At 31.2% G+C, this 22,899-nt stretch overlaps 2 protein-coding genes across 3 annotated transcripts; one reads left to right on the top strand and one right to left on the bottom strand.

The window, feature by feature from the left end:
- The first annotated feature begins 8,448 nt into the window (after positions 1–8,448).
- Positions 8,449–10,333, top strand: LOC112757815 (uncharacterized). The gene is made up of 4 exons (XM_025806369.2): positions 8,449–8,535; positions 8,759–8,886; positions 9,642–9,783; positions 9,900–10,333. Exons 1-4 carry the CDS (start codon positions 8,512–8,514, stop codon positions 10,029–10,031), a joined length of 426 nt encoding a protein of 141 aa, XP_025662154.1. The 5' UTR covers positions 8,449–8,511; the 3' UTR covers positions 10,032–10,333.
- An 8,641-nt stretch (positions 10,334–18,974) lies between these two features.
- On the bottom strand, positions 18,975–22,130 carry LOC112755711 (G-type lectin S-receptor-like serine/threonine-protein kinase SD2-5). 2 transcript variants are annotated; one of them, XM_029294024.2, is made up of 2 exons: positions 21,987–22,130; positions 18,975–21,329 (listed from the first exon to the last, which is right to left on the bottom strand). In XM_029294024.2, exon 2 carries the CDS (start codon positions 21,273–21,275, stop codon positions 19,197–19,199), a length of 2,079 nt encoding a protein of 692 aa, XP_029149857.1. In that variant the 5' UTR covers positions 21,276–21,329; positions 21,987–22,130; the 3' UTR covers positions 18,975–19,196. The 2 variants fall into 2 exon arrangements, with proteins under 2 accessions (XP_029149857.1, XP_025659760.1); XM_025803975.3 differs by lacking the exon at positions 21,987–22,130 and having other exon boundaries at positions 18,975–21,823.
- Positions 22,131–22,899: the final 769 nt, after the last annotated feature.

Raw genomic sequence — 22,899 nt, forward strand, 5'->3', positions numbered from 1 at the left:
TCGCGCCTTGTAGAAATGCAAACGCCATTGTACTTGGATGGAGTTCGCGATGTGCACCCTTATTTTCAGAGGCAACCTAGGAGATCTCAAAAATCTAGTGGCAGCTTACTCTCTGAGGCATCAATCTGAAAATAAGATTTTCATTCTATTTGTACCAAAATAACTGTTTTCCAACGGCCTAAACTCTGCTTGTTATTCCAAACAAGCAAAAGTAGGTGAGTGATCTAGTTAGTGTGATAATAATGTTCATTCTTTATTCCTTACAGCTATAGGTTCTAAATAATGCAGCAATGTATATGATAAATATGTACTTTGAAAAGTCCAAAATGTGCAAGTAATGCTGAAGGATATTGAATATCATCCTCATAATTGTTGTTTGATACTTTCATTCATCAAGTTTAACAGTAGTTCCTGATACTTTTTCATTGTCAGTGTTATGTGTTGTGCAGTTTTTTTTTTCTCTCTTTTATGGATATGCACGCTACCTTTAACAGAGTTACCCATGGTTGAAAAAAGCTAAAAAATCGATGGTCTTATTTTTTGCTAGTTAAATCGAAGGGGTTTTCCATTTCTATTTATTATCTTTTTGGGGTCTGAAACATGAATTTGGATCTTCTAAATTTTAAATTTATACTTTAGAGGGTAAAGTGTGATCTTCTACCCTTGAATGATTTCTTTCTCATATTTATTCTTAGTCCACCTATAAAATAAATGGTGAGAGATCACACTTTACTCTCTAAAGTGAAATTATTTATCTTGTTTTCATTACGGATAAAATCGAAGACTATGCCATTGCTTACAAATTCATAGACAAGAAGAGGGACTTCTGTTTCTAAACAGCAACCCAAAAGCTTCACAATATTTCTACGGTTAATTTGAGACAAAATAATAACCTCATTGATGAATTGCTCAACTTGTTTAGGATTAACTGTTTTGGACTTCTTGATGGCAACATCTTTGTCATTCTCTAGAAGTCCTTTGTATACTGTGCCAAAACCTCTCCTGCCAACAACTAAGTTGTCATCGTAGTTGTTGGTGGCCTTCTTCAACTGTTCGGCAGTAAAAATTTTAGTTGTACGAGAGGACTCTTCTCTTGTAGAGAGTTGATGTAGCAAAATAAGACCACCGTTTTGCTTAAAAAACTTCTCTTTTAGTTGGTGAGTTTTCCCTTTTGGTATCTGAGGTATAACAAACAAGTTCCCACGAAAACAGCTATGAATACTGCACCTGCATGTAATGTTTTGTATACAATTACAATTCTTCAATAATTTTCCTTTTCAAAATGTAATAGTTAACTATGTTGTCTAATATTATCATATCATATTTTATCTTATCTTACAATGATATTACATGTATACTAAATATCTACCAATTAGATACCAACTGATCGATCCCGTAATCTTTCTAACTTGTAACTAAAATTGGATGTATACACAATTTTTTTGTATTATATTAATATCTCTAGCTTGCACAATAAATGTAACCGGTGAAATGCTTACCAATGACAATTTTTGGAAGCATATTTCTGTGAATTTTCTCATGGCAACCTCCTATAACGGATCCATTTCCTGATTGTCCGTTAGGACAAAAGCATGAATATGATCCAATTGAATTGAGACAGTTATCCTTACTTAGACATATATGAATATGCCTATCACATTCATTAATGTCTGCAGTAACAGAAAAAATAAATTGAAGTTGTCAAAGAAAAGATAACAAACTATATAAAAATAGATGAATGTTTAATAGAATTAGTTAATTACCTGAGCAAGCATGAAGGTATGGATTTCCTTCAAAACCTTGGTTGCATTGACACCGGTAACCATATCCGCTCTCTGCCTCCACACAAGTACTATTTCCCTTGCAAGCGTTGGTACCTCTGCTCAAAGATTCTTTACACGTCTTGTTTCCAACACTCCAATCAAAAACCACAGGTAATATCTGATATGGTAGATTCTCCAAGTGGTCCTTCGAAAACGAGTAGTAACCATTCTTGACGACAAAGGAATAGCTACAGTAGAGATAGGTTGCTACTTGAATTGTGACCGTTGTCATTCCGGTAGGAATATCCACCATACAGCACCCATTGCCGGAACAATGTCCCTCATCCATACTCATGATATTATGACATTGTGTTACGCACACCACTATAGAACCGCTGGTGTTGCTGAAGATTGTAAGATAGCTGAAAGTACTGTAGCCAACAACTATGTACTTGTTGTCTTTGTTTGAAATGATGAAAAAAAGACTATTTGTGATTCCGAAGGGAGGGGTAAGACCAACGAGATTACCGAGGCGACTATCATAACAAACTTGGATGGCAGAAATCAATATATCTATTTGACCTTGGGAGACGTTTATGGCTATGACTGACTTATTGTCCCATATTAAATTGGAAATAGTACTGTTGCAAGTAAGTTCAAAGGATTCTTCTAAGAAATAGGTAGCACCGGTAAATGAATTTCCTATGCCAAATGGATATGGAATTTGAATACCATAACACTCACTTTGGAATCTACTAAGAGATATTTGATTACTAGTTACTACTGCTTGTACAAGAACTAATATAACAATAAAAAATAACATGTCCATTCCGTGAGAGAAAGTGAGAACAGAGAAAAAGTAGACAAAAGGTGTGAGCAAGAGAGAGTTGTGAGCGAGAGAGAGTTTGAGTGAAATGCAGTTTGAGAGAGTTTGAGCGAAATGCTCCTGATAGGAGTTTATATATATTCGAAATTGTAAAAGTTCATTGCATCCATGCGTGGTTCTATGTAATAAGGATTCAATTCAAATTTCTCTTATTTCATTTATTATTGGCAAACATGAACTTTTTTCTTGTTCTTCGTTTTTCCATTTCTAAGGGAAATACATCATTTTTCACTAGTTGTCAAAGCTACTTCAGTCTTGCATTGCCATGAAAACTCTACCCCGTGTAATGGCTGCAAATCAAATATTATGTTTTTAGGATTTTTCCCAAAAATACGTTGCTTGAATGATAGAAGGTGGGTTAAAGAAGAAAATAGAACGTGGGATAGAGAGCGACATATAGAACGAGTTTAGAGTAAGGATAAAGGAGTTAGCAGAGTTTATCATGGATTAACATAGGATGTGTCCACCTACACATTTATGTATACAGATGCAAGGATGTATTGACATGTGGCAAGATGATGGTTGCAGGGAACAAGCTTGGCAGAGCTCTATAATCTTGTTTGCCTTGGTAGTGAAAGGAGGAGCCTGCTAATGGAATAAGAAGCCAATGTTACAGATCCCCAACTGGATTTAGGGAGGTGGGCTGGGCCGTTGTTTTAGTTTTTAGTTTTTCTGATTGCCCGTTAGGACAAAAGCATGAATAGGATCCAATTGAATTGAGACAGTTATCCTTACTTAGACATGTATGAATCTGCCTATCACATTCATTAATGTTTGCAGTAACAAAGAAAACAAATTAAAGTTGTCAAAGAAAAGTTAACAAACTATATAAAAATAGATGAATGTTTAATAGAATTAGTTAATTACCTGTGCAAGCATGAAGGTATGGATTTCTTTCAAAACCTTGGTTGCATTGACACCGGTAACCATATCCACTCTCTGTCTCCACACAAGTACTATTTCCCTTGCAAGCGTTGGTACCTCTGCTCAAAGATTCTTTACACGTCTTGTTTCCAACACTCTAATCAAAAACCACATGTAACATCTGATATGGTAGATTCTCCAAGTGGTCCTTCGAAAACGAGTAGTAACCATTCTTGACGACAAAAGAATAGCTACAGTAGAGATAGGTTGCTACTTGAATTGTGGCCGTTGTTATTCCGGTAGGAATATCCACATTACAGCACCCGTTGCCGGAACAATGTCCCTCATCCATACTCATGTTATTATGACATTGTGTTACGCACCCCACTATAGAACCGCTGGTGTTGCTGTAGATAGTAAGATAGCCGAAAATACTGCAGCCAACAACTATGTACTTGTTGTCTTTGTTTGAAATGATGAAAGAAAGACTATTTGTGATTCCGAAGGGAGGGGTAGGACTAACGGGATTACCAAGGCGACTATCATAACAAACTTAGATGGCAGAAATCAATATATCTACTTGACCTTAGGAGACGCTTATGGCTATGACTGGCTTATTATCCCATATTAAACTGGAAATAGTACTGTTGCAAGTAAGTTCAAAGGATTCTTCAAAGAAATAGGTAGCACTAGTAGATGAATTTCCTATGCCAAATGGATATGGAATTTGAATATCATAACACTCACTTTGGCATCCACTAAGAGATATTTGATTACTAGCTACTACTGCTTGTACTAGAACTAATATAACAGTAAAAAATAACATGTCCATTCCGTGAGAGAAAGTGAGAACAGAGAAAAAGTATACAAAAGGTGTGAGCAAGAGAGAGTTGTGAGCGAGAGAGAGTTTGAGTGAGATGCAGTTTGAGAGAGTTTGAGTGAAATGCTCCTGATAGGAGGATATATATATATTCGGAATTGTAAACATTCATTGCATCCATGGGTGGTTCTATGTAATAAGGATTCAATTCAAATTTCTCTTATTTCATTTATTATTGGCAAACATGAACTTTTTTCTTGTTCTTCGTTTTTCCATTTCTAAGGGGAATACATCATTTTTCACTATTTGTCAAGCTACTTCAGTCTTGCATTGCCAAGAAAACTCCACCGCGTGTAATAGCTGCAAATCAAATATTCTGTTTTTAGGATTTTTCCCAAAAATATGTTGCTTGAATGATAGAAGGTGGGTTAAAGAAGAAAATAGAACGTGGGATAGAGAGCGACAGATAGAACGAGTTTAGAGTAAGGATAAAGGAGTTAGCAGAGTTTATCATGGATTAACATAGGATGTGCCCACCTACACGTTTATGTATACAGATGCAAGGATGTATTGACATGTGGCAAGATGATGGTTGCAGGGAACAAGCTTGACAGAGCTCTATAATCTTGTTTGCCTTGGTAGTGGAAGGGAGAGCCTGCTAATGGAATAAGAAGCCAATGTTACATATTACCAACTGGATTTAGGTAGGTGAGCTGGGCCATTGTTTTAGTTTTTTGTTTTCCTGATTGCCCGTTAGGACAAAAGCATGAATAGGATCCAATTGAATTGAAACAGTTATCCTTACTTAGACATGTATAAATCTGTCAATCTCATTCATTAATGTCTTTAGTAACATAGAAAACAAATTGAAGTTGTTAAAGAAAAGATAACAAACTATATAAAAATAGATGAATGTTTAATAGAATTAGTTAATTACGTGTGCAAGCATGAATGTATGGATTTTCTTCAAAACCTTGGTTGCATTGACACCGGTAACCATATCCGCTCCCTGCCTCCACACAAGTACTATTTCCCTTGCAAGTGTTGGTAACTCTGCTCAAAGATTCTTTACACGTCTTGTTTCCAACACTCCAATCAAAAACCACAGGTAACATCTGATATAGTAGATTCTCCAAGTGGTCCTTCGAAAACGAGTAGTAACCATTCTTGACGACAAAGGAATAGCTACAGTAGAGATAGGTTGCTACTTGAATTGTGGCCGTTGTTATTCTGGTAGGAATATCCACCTTACAGCACCCGTCGCCGGAACAATGTCCCTCATCCATACTCATGTTATTATGACATTGTGTTACACACCCCACTATAGAACCGCTGGTGTTGCTGTAGATAGTAAGATAGCCGAAAGTACTGCAGCCAACAACTATGTACTTGTTGTCTTTGTTTGAAATGATGAAAGAAAGACTATTTGTGATTCCGAGGGAGGGGTAAGACTAACGGGATTATCAAGGCGACTATCATAACAAACTTAGATGGCAAAAATCAATATATCTACTTGACCTTGGGAGACGTTTATGGCTATGACTGGCTTATTGTCCCATATTAAATTGGAAATAGCGCTGTTGCAAGTAAGTCCAAAGGATTCTTCTAAAAAATAGGTAGCACCGGTAGATGAATTTCCTATGCCAAATGGATATGGAATTTGAATACTATAACACTTACTTTGGCATCTACTAAGAGATATTTGATTACTAGCTACTACTGCTTGTACAAGAACTAATATAACAGTAAAGAATAACATGTCCATTCCGTGAGAGAAAGTGAGAACAAAGAAAAAGTAGACAAAAGGTGTGAGAAAGAGAGAGTTGTGAGCGAGAGAGAGAGTTTAAGTGAAATGCTCCTTATATGAGTATATATATATATATATATATATATATATATATATATATATATATATATATTCGGAATTATAAACATTCATTGCATCCATGGGTAGTTCTATGTAATAAGGATTCAATTCAAATTTCTCTTATTTCATTTATTATTGGCAAACATGAACTTTTTTCTTGTTCTTCGTTTTTTCATTTCTAAGGGGAATACATCATTTTTCACTATTTATCAAAGCTACTTCAGTCTTGCTTTGCCAAGAAAACTCTACCGCGTGTAATGGCTGCAAATCAACTATTCTGTTTTTAGGATTTTCCCCAAAAATACGTTGCTTGAATGATAGAAGGTGGGTTAAAGAAGAAAATATAACGTGGGATAGAGAGCGACAGATAGAACGAGTTTAGAGTAACGATAAAGGAGTTAGCAGAGTTTATCATGGATTAACATAGGATGTGTCCACCTACACGTTTATGTATACAGATGCAAGGATGTATTGACATGTGGCAAGATGATGGTTGCAGGGAATAAGCTTGACAGAGCTCTATAATCTTGTTTGCCTTGGTAGTGGAAGGGGGAGCCTGCTAATGGAATAAGAAGCCAATGTTACAGATCCCCAACTGGATTTAGGGAGGTGGGCTGGGCCGTTGTTTTAGTTTTTTATTTTTCTGATTGCCCGTTAGGACAAAAGCATGAATAGGATTCAATTGAATTGAATTGAGACAGTTATCCTTACTTAGACATGTATGAATCTGCCTATCACATTCATTAATGTCTGCAGTAACAGAGAAAACAAATTGAAGTTGTCAAAGAAAAGTTAACAAACTATATAAAAATAGATGAATGTTTAATAGAATTAGTTAATTACCTGTGCAAGCATGAAGGTATGGATTTTCTTTAAAACCTTGGTTGCATTGACACCGGTAACCATATCCGTTCTCTTCCTCCACTCAAATACTTTTTCCCTTGCAAGCGTTGGTACCTCTGCTCAAAGATTCTTTACATGTCTTATTTTCAACACTCCAATCAAAAACCACAGGTAACATCTGATATGGTAGATTCTCCAAGTGGTCCTTCAAATCGGTGATTTATTTTTTTTCCTTAATAATCATCACCACTATTTGTCTCTTTTTTTACCAAAGAAAAAATTGTCTTGATTTATTTTTTTTGGGTAATTTTCTTAAATAAATAAAATGAAGATAAATTTTACCTAATAAAAACGTAGAAAACCCTAGAAAACCCTAGAAAAACCCTAGAAAACACTAAAAAAAACCCTAGAAAAATCCTAGAAAATCCTAGAAAACACCAAAAAATCTTAGAAAACCCGAGAAAATCCTAAAAAATCTTAAAAAACCCTAGAAAACACTAAAGAATCCTAGAAAAACCTAGTAAATACCAAAAAATCCTAGAAAATACTAGAAAACCCTAGAAAGTCCTAGAAAAATCCTAGAAAATCCTAGAAAATCCAAGAAAACCTTAAAAACCCTAAAAAATCTGAGAGAATCCTAGAAAACCTTAGAAAACCAAAAAAACCCAAGAAAATCTTAAAAAATTCTCGAAAACTTTAGAAAACCCTAAAAAACCTTAGAAAACCCTATAAAATATAGAAAACCCTATAAAAACATTAGAAAAACCTAGAAAACACTAAAAAAATTTTAGAACACGCCAAAAAATCATAGAAAATAGTAGAAAACCCTAGAAAATTCTAGAAAAATACTAGAAAATACCTAGAAAATCCTAGAAATCCTTAAAAAACCCTAGAAAACACTAAAAAACCCTAGAAAACACCAAAAAATCCTAGAAAATCCTAGAAAACACTAAAAAACCCTAGAAAACACTAGAATACCCTAGAAAGTCCTAGAAAAATCCTAGAAAATCCTAGAAAATCTAAGAAAACTTTAAAAAATCCTAAAAAATCCTAGAAAATACTAGAATATCCTAGAAAACAAAAAAAACCCAAGAAAATCCTTAAAAAACTCTAGAAAATACTAAAAATCCCTTGAAAGCCCTTGAAAACCCTAGAAAATCCTAGAAAATCATAGAAAACCCTAGAAAAATCCTTGAAAACACTAAAAAACTCTAGAAAATTGAAAAAGGGTAGGAATAGTACAATATCATGCTTTGTTGTTGTTCCTTAATCCCCATTCTTACGATGTAACTTGCTTTCAAGTTTTTTTCTAGTGTTTGTGCATATACGACAACTTGCTTTCTCTCTCTCTCTCTCTCTCTCTCTCTCTCTCTCTCTCTCTCTCTCTCTCAGCTTTCAGTTGGGTGCAGCTGACTATATTGCTGTTGCTGAAAACTATCACACTGTTTTCATATCTGATATTCCAGTGATGAGTATGCGCATCCGTGACAAGGTATTGTTACTGAAAGGTTGAGTTGACCTCAACTGTATTGATAATTGCCTTATTTTACTATGAAGGGAAATTTTAGGTTATGAAACTCATATTCTCTCACTCTGTATCTGCATTGTTTCATAGAATATTCCTAAATAACAGCCATTGCATTGAATTTGTACAATTATTTCTGCATAGTCCTGTCTTGTTTTGATTATTATGTTGTATATATTTTACTTTTCAGGCAAGGAGATTTATAACCCTAATTGACGAGTTGTACAATCATCATTGTTGCCTTTGTTGCTTGGCATCCTCCTCAATTGATGAATTATTTCAAGGAACTGAGGATGGCACACTTTTTGACTTGGAGAGGTAACCTTGTTGATTTCTGTTATTTATGTTGTGCAGAAAGAACTTTCAGATTAAAAAGTATGAATCCTTTAGAGGAGCTCTAACCTGGTAATTGATTCTTATGCTTGTAGTCTTAAATTTTCTTCTGATGCCATGTAGCTGGGAACAGATGGCTCAGATTATAAACATTTTTCATTGAATTCCCAAATCTAGGTATTTTCATGAATTGCAATGTCCTTGGGGGGGGGGGAGGACCTTGTATATAAAGAAATTGTGAAACATTTATCATATGTATTTATTTCCTAGAATGACCCTGTAAAATTGTTTTCAAAATCCCGAAAGTGTGCTGCAAGTCTATGTTGACTGATTTACAAACCGCGTTACAATTGCTAAAATGTGGCATACATAATATGTGAGGCGAGGCAATAAGGAATTTTAGTCATAATTTCACCAATCTCTATTGTTAGCAAATGCAATATTTGTACTGATAGATTCCAAAAGTGATGTTTTATTGATTTAGTTAAAAAGTTGGAGGCCCTAAATACCCTGTATCTGAAATCTGAATTTTTTAGTTCTCAGGTTTCTATCAAATTTGGGATAGAAGGCACATAAATTTGATAAATAGCTACTGATTTATGTATATCCTATTATTAGAATTTTCTCAGTAGTGTATAAACTAGTGCTTATATAAGGCTTATCAACTCTGTTGGTGGTGGTATTCTAGTGATCAAGGTTGCATTGCTAACTGAACCTCCACAATCTCGTCTTGGTTTCAGTTTCCAGTTTGAAACAGAGACCGAAAATGCTAAACTTCGCCGTGATGTCTTAGCAGAAGGCAATGTGGGCTCAGGAGGTACTCCTGTTGGTATCACATCCATATTATCCGGTCAAGAAGAGATGTTTGCCTTTCATAGAGCTGTAAGTATGACCTCCCAGCTTTTAGTTTCAATGGAAGCAAGAACACTGCTGATTATGTTTTTTAACCTTTTGAAAGAACATCATTAACATTGGCTCTTTCTTGGAATGCTTGGTAGGTTTCGCGCCTTGTAGAAATGCAAACGCCATTGTACTTGGATGGAGTTCGCGATGTACACCCTTATTTTCAGAGGCAACCTAGGAGATCTCAAAAATCTAGTGGCAGCTTACTCTCTGAGGCATCAATCTGAAAATAAGATTTTCATTCTATTTGTACCAAAATAACTGTTTTTCAACAGCCTAAACTCTGTTTGTTATTCCAAACAAGCAAAAGTAGGTGAGTGATCTAGTTAGTGTGATAATAATGTTCATTCTTTATTCCTTACAGCTATAGGTTCTAAATAATGCAGCAATGTATATGATAAATATGTACTTTGAAAAGTCCAAAATGTGCAAGTAATGCTGAAGGATATTGAATATTATCCTCATAATTGTTGTTTGATACTTTCATTCATCAAGTTTAACAGTAGTTCCTGATACTTTTTCATTGTCAGTGTTATGTGTTGTCCAGATTTTTTTATCTCTCTTTTATGGATATGCACGCTACCTTTTACAGAGTTACCCATGGTTGAAAAAAGCTAAAAAATCGATGGTCTTATTTTTTGCTAGTTAAATCGAAGGGGTTTTCCATTTTTATTTATTATCTTTTTGGGGTCTGAAACATGAATTTGGATCTTCTAAATTTTAAATTTGTACTTTAGAGGGTAAAGTGTGATCTTCTACCCTTGAATGATTTCTTTCTCATATTTATTCTTAGTCCACCTATAAAATAAATGGTGAGAGATCACACTTTACTCTCTAAAGTGAAATTCAAACTTTAGAGAATCCAAATCCCTGAAACATTGATGGTTTATAAGTAACTTTTTTTGAGTCTGAATTTGAATAACTCAACTGTTATCTTTGATCACAAGGAATAGCCCAACAAAATGGAAGAGTGACAAAGCAAATTAGTTTCGGTGCGAAATATGTCTAAATATAATATTTTACACATTCTCCCGAATGGGATTCACAATTAGGACGCTTTTTAATTTTAATATTGGGACTTTAATGGTGTTTTTCACCGTTATTGCCGGTGTGTGTTATCCACGGGTGTGGACGGTTCGTGACGGCGTGGAAGACAAATCGGAGGCTCAGATTTGAGTTTTGGGAGAAAAATCAAACGGTCAGATTTAAATTGAAGAGATCCAACAGTTATGATAGGCTGCGTTTGTTTCTGAGAACAGGACAGGACAAAACACTGAGAACAGAACAAGATAAGACATTGATGGACAGAGACACAAAATTTTGTGTTCTTGTATTCTGTTTGGTGATAAATTAGAACAAATTATAAAAATCTAATTTATTCTTATTTTTTTCCATTCAAAAAATTTGAGATAAAAAATATAATTATGAAAAATTAATAAGAATAATAAAAGAAAAAATAAAAAATAAGTTGTGTCCCTTGTTAATGTCTCCGTGTCCTTCCTGTCAGGGTGGACACAAAATACACTAATTCAGTGTCTCTGAACACATTATCTCTATCTATGTCTTTTTTGTCAAACATGATTTTGTGTCTCTGTATCCATGTCCCAATGTCCTATCTCTATAAATAAATGCAGCCATAGAGATTATAAAATTTGAGCCTCAGATTTGAGACTCTTAAAATCTAACGACCAAGAAAAAAATGAAACTAATCTAACGGTGAGGAGTGGACCGCAAATCTGAGCGTCAGATTTGTGGCCACCCCCACCTATCAACATTACTTTCTTCGATTCCTTTTCTGCAACACTTCTATTTACTCTCATCATTCATCTCCTACCCATCCAAAAAATTAATCATAATGCCAAAAAAAAAAAATAAAAGAAGTTGATTACCCTAAACTTTACATTGTTAACTATTTTAGCCAAGTTAATTATGTAAGTATTTTTTTAAATAATAATAATAATAATAATAATAATAATAATAATAATAATATTTGTGAGTTAATATTAGTTATAGTAAATAAATGATAATATTAACATTATTTAGATCGTTGTTAGTTTTACATGCATATATATGTTTATAACAATAACGTAGCTAGTTTACGTTAATAATAATAATAATAATAATAATAATAATAATAATAATAATAAGATTTAATTATTCTGTTAATTTCTATAGTTTTACAAAATTTTTAATTAGGTCTCTATATTTTTTTTTTAATTGGGTTCCTGCACTAATTTTTTTTAATTAAGTCCCTCTTGGTAGTAATTGACTTAATTGTATATGGATCCAATTAAAAAAATTGGTACAGGAACTCAAATAAAAGAGAAAAAAAAGTGTAGGGACTCAATTAAAAAAAAATTGGTGCAGAGACCCAATTAAAAGGAAAAAAATATAGGGACCTAATTGAAAATTTTGCGAAACTATAAGAATTAATAGAGTAATTAAATCTAATAATAATATGATGGTTGAGAATAATAATTAGTATTATATTTGTTATGCTATAATTATAATTATTTTATAAATTTATTAATTGTATTTGTTAGTAGAATGTGTAATTGAAATTTAGTTTGTTGGTTATATTACCTGAATTTGAGGTTGTTGGTAGTACTTTTTTAATGTTAGTTTCGTGATGAATTAATTAAAGAATGTTAACAAATAAATTAATAGAGCTTAGTTTGTCGATAAATTGAGTAATTATTTTAAATTATATGCACATATGAATTAGAATTTTTGGTTTTAATGTATAAACTATAGTTGTAGTAGAATAGATAAGAATTTGAACTAATTATTGCAAAAAATAATTATGTTATTAAAGATAATAATTAATTAGATTATGTGTTAAACCATAATTAATTATGGCCTTTTTGTTTATGGTTCTGTATAGGATAAAGGCTTATTTGTTGTTATAAACAAATTGAATATGTTCATGTGGATGTTGTTGATAAAGATACTTAGTTATAATGATAATTAAGTAAAAATTGATTTACTTGATAATTTTGTGTAAGTTTCAATAAATTTAACATTAATTATTACGTATTTTAATTTATATATGATTAATTAAGTAAGATAATTTGAGTTATTATTTGTTTATATTTTGTAGGGTGTAAGAAATTTGAGGTGTGTCTAAAGAAATTCACCGAAATCATATAATCTGATTGTCGAGCATCTTGTTTGGGCAACTGGATTTTATCAGGTATTCTAACTTGGAGTGATCTAAAGTTAGTTGGCTTTAGTAACAGTTTTAGTGGAGAGATGGCACCCAGATACACACATATTCCATTTTTCAGTAGGCGAGTGTGCTGTTACGTTGGAAGATATGGCTCTAATCCTAGGTCTGCCGATAAATGGTCTTCCTATGACAGAAACAACTATAACTAGTCAGGAGGACATGAAAGCTGAATGCTTACATCAATTTGGAGTTGCACCTAGTACTAGTGATTGCAGAGGAAGTTCCATTAATATGACCTGGATCAAATATGTAAAAGACTGATTGATTTTGAATGATCAAGTTGCCATGGAGAGGTATGTGAAATGTCACATATTATTATTGTTTGGATCAATATTATTTGCTGATAAGTCTAGGTCAGCAGTTTATTGAAAATTTCTACCATTGCTTCGTAACTTCTCTCGGATTCATGAAATCGGTTAAAAATCAGCATCCCTAACACACTTGTATAGAGCATTGTGTAGAGCAACTCGCTTTGACTGTAAAGAGATTAACGATCCACTGACATTATTGCATATCTGGACCTGGATTCATATGTCATTTCTTATTCTGATTTCTGGTGTCCCATGACACTTTCCGCTAGCTAACTGATAATATGACTTATTATAGAACTTTGAAAAATGTTTTACTTTGTTTTTCAATATCTGTATAAAAATTTTAGTAATAAAAAAAATGTGTAAATAGATAGCGTATTAACAGGTGTGAATTGGCCATATAGATATTTTAGGGGATTATTAGATACGTTTCAGGAAGACCAAATATGTTCTTATCTATTGAATTAGAAACATCTTGATGTACATGTATACTGATGCTTTTTGGAAAATGTAGAGCTTAATTTTCTCTTAAAAGTATACTTATACATAAATAAGCACGCAGTTTAAATTTATATCAATAAATATATAAATATATAACCTTAGATTTTGAATTTTATATAATTAGTATAAAATATATAATATATTACATCAATAATTATACATTTTAAATTTATGTAAATAAATATATAAATATATACGCATTTTAAATTTTATGTTATTTAGTATGAAATATATAATATATAACATAAATAAGTATATACGTAGATTTTAAATTTTACATAATTAGTATAAAATATATAATATATCATAAATAAATTTACAATTGAAACTTCAAATATTTATAACATTCCTAAATAAATCTGATTATACATAAATAAATTATATATATATATATAAAATTTCTACATTAATGCTTACATAGTTAGAAGTACACTTTAAATATGTATCATATATAATATAAATATATACGTTTTAAATATATAAATATACAGTATACATATAAAAATTTATTATCTAAACATATAATTAAATTTTAAAATTTTTATTACACATATATATAGATTTTATATATTTCAATATGTGATATAAATTTATAAAATTGTACATATAAAATAATAAAATAACCAAAATTATAAAATCTACACATTAATACTTTTTATACTTTATATATAACTAAATAATGCTAATCTTATTATTATTCTATAAATACAATTAAACATCACTAATTGCATAAAGAATTTAATACTAATCATACTCTTTTATACCAAAATTAATTATTTATATTATAAAGCTACTGCCCGCATTGAAATATGTTAAAAATTTTAGTATATGTATAGTTTCCAAATCTAACACGCGCATAAAAGATGGCTCTTCAAACAGATTTTGGTTAACCAGTGCATTTGCCACTTCTTCCACATCTGTCTCTATAGTGTCATCAGCTTCATCATCATCTTCATTTGAACCAACAACCTCATAGTTGCCTTCGAATTCATCTTTGTTGTCACTGCTGTAATCTCTCCATTTGATATTCTGATCAGCTTCAAATTGTTGAAACTCAATGTATAACTCGATATAGGACACTTGTGCTCGAGTTTGACAATAGATTGAAAACATTTCTCGCATACTCCTTCATCAGTGACATACTTCGTTTGGAAATTAACGAACCCACTAAACACTAATATAGGATGTCGATACAAAATGTTCGATATGGTCTTTGATATATGCGTGTCTACTCTTTCACAAATAACACCTTTCAATTCTTCAAATAGTAATGTAAAAGGAACAACAAGTTCACATGGATTCTTGCATACAAATCTTACACCCTCAAGTGTTTGTAATAAGATTTGACCATGGTAATATAATTTTAACATAATCCTATCTTCTATTTTGTTTAAAACTATGCTTCACTGATAGTTTATATGGACAAAAATTAAAAAAAAAATAAAAAAGGAAGAAACTCAAAATGGTAAAAAAATCAGAAAGAAGATGAGTGGAAGACGATAAAATTTCTGCAAGGCGGCCACTGGTGTGTATATATATGTATACAAATCTGAGTCTCAGATTTCAATTTTTTTATAATTAATTTTTTTTGTTTGCAAAACTGACCTGCTAATTTAGATTTTTAATTTTTTTATTCTTTTTATCATTAAAAATTGAGGCACCGATTTCTTAGAAGTAAAAAAAAAAAATTGTTTACACACAATTCAGAGGTTTCGAATAGTGAACTACTTAATTTCAATTTTTAACAAATTAAATTCGGAGCCTCAAATTTTTTCTTTACTTAAATTAGTGCATCCGATTTGTTCTTCTGAATTTAAATAAAGAAACACCTCCATATACTTTATAAACAAACATGTTCTTCATATTTAAGAACAATGCGTTAATTGATTTCATATCCAAAAAATTGAGTCCACAATTATCATCTATTTTATAAATAATGTATATTTTAGATTTCTTAAATTTTCTGAAGTTGTAGATCTTTATATAAGGAGAAAAATTATAGTAATTAACGTAAATAACAAATTACAGAATTGGTCATAATGGTAGACTAACAAATAATGTTAGGAGACAATAAAAAATTAACCTAAAATAATTTTAAATGATCATATTTTATATTTTTAATTATTATTTATTTTATTTTTTAATTATTATTGAAATAATTGAGTAATTAGATATAATAAGTATATAATTATGAATGTTATATATATAAAATTATAGATATTAAATTAAATAAATTGATTTTAGATTATTATCTCTCTAACATTACTGATAGATTAATTAAAAATTGAAATAAATAATGTTTGTAAACAAAATAAAATGAGTAAATTACTAAATAGTATTATCCTATTATATGATTAGAGGTGGCAAAAAATAGTCCGTCTCCTGCCAAAATCTGTCCAAAAAAAAAGAGAGAGGAAGGTGGCCTGCTTTAAATAAAGCGGATTTAAAATGCTAGCTGATTTAAGTTTTTTAAAATAAAATAATAAAATTAACTTAAAAAATTATAACTAAAAAAATACAAATAAAAATAGTTTTACTATTTTCTTTTAAATTTTAAACTTTAAAAAAAAATATTTAAAATAATATTTATTAATAAAATATTTTTTATTTTAAAAAACAAATAATATAATTTGAATATATACATGAAAGTGTAAAATAAAATAATTAAAATAAAAAACAAAAAGAAGAATAAAAATAGGTTTAAAATAACCAGCAATATTTTATTGGTCAGTAATAAATTTAATGGAGTTTAAATTTACAGCAAATTAATTTTTAACATGCTAAAGAATATTATAGATAACCAAAAAAATAAAAATAATATATTTAAAAATTATATAATTGTTAATTTTTATAACACTAATAACTCTTTTGTTAAAAAAAAAAAAATTTTTGACTTAAGAGGCCGGTCTGTCCTTCGCTGCCGAAATATGTGAATTTGATTGTACAAGTTTTGCGCTTTTTTTTTATTCTGTGGGTTTTAAATTTTAGTCCAACTTATTTTTTATGGTGGGTTTGACTCGTTCTGTCATCTCTATATCTATATATGATTATTTAATCAAATTTTTGCATAATTTTATAAGTTATAAGTTTTGAAATTAAGTATTTTTATTAATGTGCTAATATATAATTGGTTGTTTGTAAAAAAAAAATTTATGTTAATAATGCACGAAAATTAAATTCTTCATATGTATATACCCAAAATAATTATTTGTTATTTTAAAAAAATTAAAATCCAATTCAATTTAATAGTTTCTTCCTTTTTTGGTTATACACTCTTTTTAAGATCACATTATTATTTTAGTAATTGATTTGGTGCTGATTCTTTTTTTTTTTCCATAACATTTTTTATTATCAAATCATCTTTATCTAAATACCAAAAATATATTTACCTCAATCTACCAAAATCTTTAAATACCTCATATTTTTCCTTATTGCTATGGATATTTATTTCCAAATTCGTTGCTGATTGATGATTCATATTTATCTACATAATAATAATAATAATTAACATAAAAAAATTCAATAACAAAAAAAATTAGTTAAACCAGCCAAAAAATAATTAATAAAAATTATAATAATCAATAAAAATTAAATAAAATAAATTTAGACTTTTTTTTTGTCTTTTTAACGTTATCGTTTTAATACAGTATTTTTCTATTATAATGCTGGCACAACTTTTAAGTTAATAAAGAATAAAGTATATTTTTATTTTTGAAGTTTGTTAAAAAAAATTTAAATATTTTTAAATTTTATGTTATTTTAATTGTTCCAAAAAATTTTAAGCATCTAGTGGCTAATTTTTTAAAAAATTTAGGATTAATTTAACAATAATTCACAAGAACAACCTTCAAGGCTTCAACACAAGTAAATCAGACATAGTTGTCATGTATTATTATCGAATTAGTCTTAAACTTTCTAAAAATTTAGTTATAAGGGATATATTTGATTCAAATAAAAAAATTCAAAAACAAAATTGAAATAAAATAAATTTAAAAATATTTTTAAAAATTTTGACAAATTTTAGAGATAAAAATTATACTTTACAGCCTGATTAGAAACTTTTAATAGTATATAGGAATTGAATTCTAATATTTGGAATGAATTAGTAAAACTATAAAATTGAATTGAATTCCAGTATTTAGAATGCTTAACAAATAAAAAGTTTTATAATAGATAACTTTTATTTTTTATTAATATAATATCATATTTAAATAATAAAATATTCAGATGTATTGACAAATATTTAATGTCATTAATCTAAATTAAACACATAAAATCTATATGTGTGAATAATTTTTATAGATTTACATAATAGACCCTTTCAAAATATATATATATTAAGTGACTTGAAGAAAAAAGAAGGGAAAGAAAGAGAATGGTAAGAGAAGAAAGGGTGATGGTGTAGGACGCTAGAGAGGAAGAAAGGTATGAGATGATGGGCATGAAAGTGGGGATGCATATACGGCGTCGTTTTGGTCATTAAAGATTAATTTGTCCTTCAACAATTTGTTCTCCATCCACTTCAACAACTGTAACGACATCACTCTCCACCCCTCCACCTCAGCAATTTCCATTACTGTTTTGAGTACCAATTCCACGGAAGGATTTAATTATCACGGAATTTACATGGTGAGGGATCGAAATGTATTTTCCAATTTTAAGGGACTAAAATGTCTGCGTCTTAAAAGGTTAGGGACCTATTTGTCCTTTACCCTATTTTTTATCCTGGTTTACGGAACATGTCTATATAACACATCAAACTATTGATTTTTTTTATTAAGTGTCAATTAGAATTGATAGATATTTTTTTTGTTCGGACCTCGTTATATTTTGGAGTAATTATTAGGGGTCGTTAGAATTTTTCTCTATTTTTATTATTTTTTATATATATTGACTAAATTACTGCATAAAAATTAAATGAAGAATATAATATTTTAATTTTTTTACTGTTGCTTAAAAACATTCTTAAGATATTATTTATTTATTAGCTGTCTAAAAGTAATAAACGTGAAATCGGTTAAAATGACGGTTTATAATTTAATTAAAAAATTTGGAGTTCAAATATTAAAAATAATAATTTTTTATATATAAATTATATATAACAAAGAATATTTAAAAAAAAAAAACTATGCATCAATCCTTTTTATATCTTTATTATATACTGTATAAGTATAGACAAAGTTTGAGTATATAGCAAAATTTTACAAGAATTTAATATGTGCAAAGTCTGCACAAGTAACTACTTATCTAACCGTCTACAACTGACACCTTTTTCATTTAACACCTCAAAAACAAAAAGGTTATGAAAAGAGAGAAACAAAAAAAAAAGGTAGAATTATAGTGTTATCTACTTATCTTGGCCCTGAAAGTTGAACCCCACGGAGAAAAGCTTCAGTGTTAGTATCTGATGGTGCTGATGAAGAAGTTCCAGCCTCACTAGTTGACATAGAAAAAGGAATTGAGTGAATGTTAGATCCTAATGGAGAAAATCTTGATGGTGGCTTAGGAACAGTGCAAAGACCTTCAAGCATTTGCACAACTTTGCTCATTGAAGGCCTTAGATTCATGTCTTCTTGTATGCACCACAATGCAACTTTGATTGCAATGTCTACCCTCTCATCATCTTCATATGCTTTCAATTCTGAATCAACAATGTCTCTTAGTTTCCCTTCTTCCATCATCTTGAATGTAAAATATGGGAAATAGGATTTCTCCGAGCTTTCGGCCGGATCATAGTTTTTCCGGCCGCCAATTATCTCTAACAAAACCATACCATAGCTGTATACATCACTCTTCTCTGATATGGCGTAGTTTGTTATCCACTCAGGGGCGAGATACCCTCGAGTCCCCCTTAGTGTTGTGAAAACATGGCTTTGTTCGCGCGTCATGAGCTTAGCTAGACCAAAATCTGAAACTTTGGCATTGAAGTTCTCATCTAGAAGCACATTTTCTGGTTTGATATCACAATGAACAATCTTTGAGTCACAATCTTCATGAAGGTATGCGAGTCCTTTCGCAGTTCCAAGCGCTATATTGAACCTTGTGTCCCAATCCAATGAAAATTCTGCATTGTTTTTGTTGAATATCCATTTATCCAAGGAGCCATTAGCCATGTACTCATAAGCAAGAAGCCGGTGAGTTCCTTCGGCGCAAAATCCTTTAAGCCGAACCAGATGGTGATGATGAATGCTACCAATTATGCTAACTTCAGCTCTGAACTCTCTCTTCCCCTGGCCAATTCCTTCCAACTTTTTCACAGCTAGTTCTGTTCCATTTGGTAGGACTCCTTTGTAAACCGAGCCGAAACCCCCTTGCCCAAGCTTCTCAGAGAAGTTATTAGTCGCGATTTCAAGATCATTGTAGCCAGAGCGAATTGGCATGCCAGTTAAGTTCTCCAAGAAAGTGTCACCATCCGAATTCTCTTGGGGAGTCTCGGCTGAATGTTCACTTTTCTTGTAGTATCTTAGGCCAAGAAAGATCATACCAGAAATAACAAGCAATGTTAAAACCACAATTATCACAACAATCACGGTTTGCTTATTACTATTTCCACCATCACCTTTGTCAGTGCCACCATCCCTGGAGACCTTAATGTAAGAGACAAAACCAGTATCCTTATCGGACTTCTCAAAGCTTCCAATCCAATCCAATAGAAAACAACTTCTTGAACTTTCTTGGAAGAACATAGCAAGGCATGAACAATTTTCACTGCAGGAAGTCTTGCAACCAATCAGATCAGTTCTCGAAAAGGGTGGAAGGAACCCGAGCGCAAAGTAGTTTAGTCCATCGTCCGCCTTAACTAGCTCAATTGCACCTTTCGAGTTACAAGGAGAGGCAAAACCCGGTTTGCAATTAGGCCTAGAGCTTAGAACAGAAGGACAGCTGCACTTTCTGTCACCGGTGCATAAATTGTAGGGATCACAAGGCTCCGGTGTGCTGCAAGAATATTCTGGAATTCTTCTTGGCGCGACGCCATCCAATCCTTGATTTTGGAGACTGTAGAATGTGATAATACCATCACTTCCCAACACTGCAGTCCAAGTATCATTCACAGCCTCATTATCTTTGAAAACAAATTCCCACAACAATGACTTATTCTTGTCATAGAACCTCCAAGAATTCGCAACAATGGTTGCCGAAGCCACCTCATTGCCACCTCTATTGACGATTCTGCGGCTATCACTCTGCATAGACCAATATGGCATTGGTTGCAGAGTTTGTAACACGGCCGAAAGAGTGACATCACCGGACGTTCCAATCTCAAGAACATAGGTAAAGTTGTTAGAATCAGGCTCACTAACAAGTTTCATTCCCTTATGGAATTCCTGCATTGGAAGCAATGTATCGGTCGGATCATCGAAGCTCTGCCAAATCACTTCACTATCATTACTCCCAATCAAAACCAAATTCCCAGTGTCCTTCAATTCCATTGAAGAAACCCCTTTCCCACCTGTGTCACTAGACCAAACAATTTTCCCCCCTTTCTGCAAAAAAGCATTACCCTTCTCATCAAACACAAATCTATCAGAATTCGAAACAGGAACCGCTCTGTTCGCGGACCAAACAACCATGGAACTAGCAGTGTGGACCACTGCTAATAGAAACAATGTGGTATCATTTTGGGTTCGATCAAACCCAAAGGTGAATTCTTTATTGTTGGAAACAAGAAACTTTCCATCCCTATCTACCCAATTCATTTGAGAACCTTCTAGACCTGGAAATACCTTTCCTACCCTTTGAATACTAGTAAACACAATCTCACACTGTAGAAGGATACCCAAACAGAAGAAGGTATCCATATTAACATTGAATTGAGACCAATTTTTTGCCATGAACTTGTCCTACGACTGCTATCCAAAAACCTAATGTCTAACAAATAACTCTCTTTGTTGAAGCTATGAAATTCAATGATAATGCTGAGATTATTATATAACAAGGTTCAAAAGATAAAGAACATAAATGTGTTCTACTCTAACCACTTACCAGGAACATGCTACAGGATATGTTCTAAGCTGAATTTTTCTTACTTTGAGAAGGAAAAAACAAATTAAAAGGTGGAAACTATGAAAAGAAGCTTTTAAAAGATAAGTAGTACTAAATTACATTGTTGACCAGGGAAATTGACCAACAAAAAGGTTTACCTTAGTTTCATGAGTCTTGATTTCATACCTGAAAACATTGATAAAATTCAGGTTTTTTTTTAAAAAAAAAAATCTTGAGATGAAGAAAGAAAGAGAACAGGAAAGAAGGAATTCAAACTGTGAGCTGGAAGGATGAGCACCGTGTGGTTTTTGGGAGTTATTAACAGAAAAATGTGTCAAAGTAAATCTTTAAAAAATTTTTTTCTAAATTTAAGAGTGAGATTTGAATTTAAGTGAGTATGAAAAAATTATATCATTTGAATTATAACTAAGATAAAAAAAATTTAATTTAATATTTCAATTTTAAAAAATTTATTTAATTTTTTTCAAAGATTTATAACTAAGTTTATTATTAAATATTATTAAGGATCTATTTAATATTTTATCCAAAAAAAACTATTTGTTGTGTTACTCATTTTGTTGGAAGGAAAGAAATAAAGAGGAAAGAAATAGAAAGAAAAGAAAGGAAAGAAAAGAAATTGAGTGAATTTTTATTTTCTTTAGATGTGTTTGAATAGAAGGAAATTAAGAAAGAAAGAAATGTTATAAAAAGACAATTTTATTCCTATATTATAAAATATATTGAAAAAGTGAAGGGATAACATTAGAAGTAGATAGAGAAACATTAGTTTTCTCTCTATTTTCTTTTCAATGTTGAAAAGAAAAAAAATTGGTGGATCCCACCAGTTTTTTTCCTTTCATTTTTTTTTTTTTCTAATTTTCCTTCCCAACCAAACAAAAAAAATAATCATTTTCCTTTTTATTTTCTTTCTTTCTTTTTCTTTCCTTCCATTTTCCTCTCAAACAAGCATAGTGTAAATAAACAATAATAAAACCCCAATTTAGACGTATTTAATTTGCTTTCAACTTTTTCCCATCTCATTTGAAAGGAGAGGGAATTGAGAACTTGGGA

This window comes from Arachis hypogaea, chromosome 6, assembly GCF_003086295.3.
Source record: "Arachis hypogaea cultivar Tifrunner chromosome 6, arahy.Tifrunner.gnm2.J5K5, whole genome shotgun sequence".
NCBI classification, from domain to species: Eukaryota; Viridiplantae; Streptophyta; class Magnoliopsida; order Fabales; family Fabaceae; genus Arachis; species Arachis hypogaea.